Below are 989 nucleotides of genomic sequence, written 5' to 3' on the forward strand. Positions count from 1 at the left end.
CCTTCCCAGTGCTCCCAGTGACCCCAGTCCCCCGCAGGCACTGGGCGTCGCTGAGCAACCTGGTGGGGTCCCTGCTGAACTCCATGAAGTCCATCGCCTCCCTCCTACTCCTCCTCTTCCTCTTCATCATCATCTTCGCCCTCCTGGGGATGCAGCTCTTCGGGGGCAAGTTCAGCTTCGACGAGACCCAGACCAAGCGCAGCACCTTTGACACCTTCCCGCAGGCCCTGCTCACCGTCTTCCAGGTACCCCAAAACCTAGTGGGGTACCCAAAACCTGTAGGCGACCCTGAAACCCATGGGAGGACCCTGAGACCTGTAGGGGACCCTCAAGCCCAGAGGGAGACACTGGAACCCATGGGAGACCCAGAAGGCTGTGGGCGACCTTGAAGGCTCTGGAGGACCCCAGGAGCTGGTTGGGGGGAGCCCTAGAATCCTAGACCCCAAAACTTGGGGGGAGACTCTGGAACCCATGGGGAGACCCTGAAACCTGTGGGGTTCCCCAAAACCCCTGGGAGACCCCAAAACCTGTGGGGGACACCAAAACCCAGAGGGACACCCCAAAACTAATGGGGGTCCCTGAAACTCACGAGCTCCCCCCCTCCTGCTCCAAATCACATCCCCTCCACATGCTGGGTCCTGAAGGAGGAGAACTGGGAGGCAGCAGCGATGTACTGGAAGCACTGGGAGGGGTGTACTGGGGGGGGGACAACACACTGAAGTTTTGGGGTGACTGCTGTGTTTGGGGAACCCCCCCTCGCCCCCCCCCTAGATCTTGACTGGGGAGGACTGGAACGCGGTGATGTATGATGGGATCATGGCCTATGGCGGCCCTGTCTTCCCGGGGATGCTGGTCTGCGTCTACTTCGTCATCCTCTTCATCTGCGGGAACTGTGAGACCCCAAACTGGGAGCACTGGGAGACACTGGGAGCGGGGCTGGTGGGGGGGCACTGGGAAGGACTGGGAACGGGGTAACTGGGGGGGCTGGT

General features: G+C 61.4%; 1 protein-coding gene across 1 annotated transcript in view; it reads left to right on the plus strand.

Annotated features, from left to right (window-relative positions):
- Positions 1–989, plus strand: part of LOC106899244 (voltage-dependent L-type calcium channel subunit alpha-1F-like) — a gene marked incomplete at its 5' end in the record, with an annotated part of 18,326 nt that overhangs the window by 9,561 nt on the left and 7,776 nt on the right. The window contains 2 exon segments of the mRNA XM_014960989.1: positions 38–245; positions 772–892. Of these exon segments, the coding sequence (XP_014816475.1) occupies positions 38–245; positions 772–892 (329 nt within the window).

The sequence above is a fragment of the Calidris pugnax genome, unplaced genomic scaffold (genome assembly GCF_001431845.1).
Source record: "Calidris pugnax isolate Ruff unplaced genomic scaffold, ASM143184v1 scaffold646, whole genome shotgun sequence".
Classification (NCBI taxonomy): Eukaryota; Metazoa; Chordata; class Aves; order Charadriiformes; family Scolopacidae; genus Calidris; species Calidris pugnax.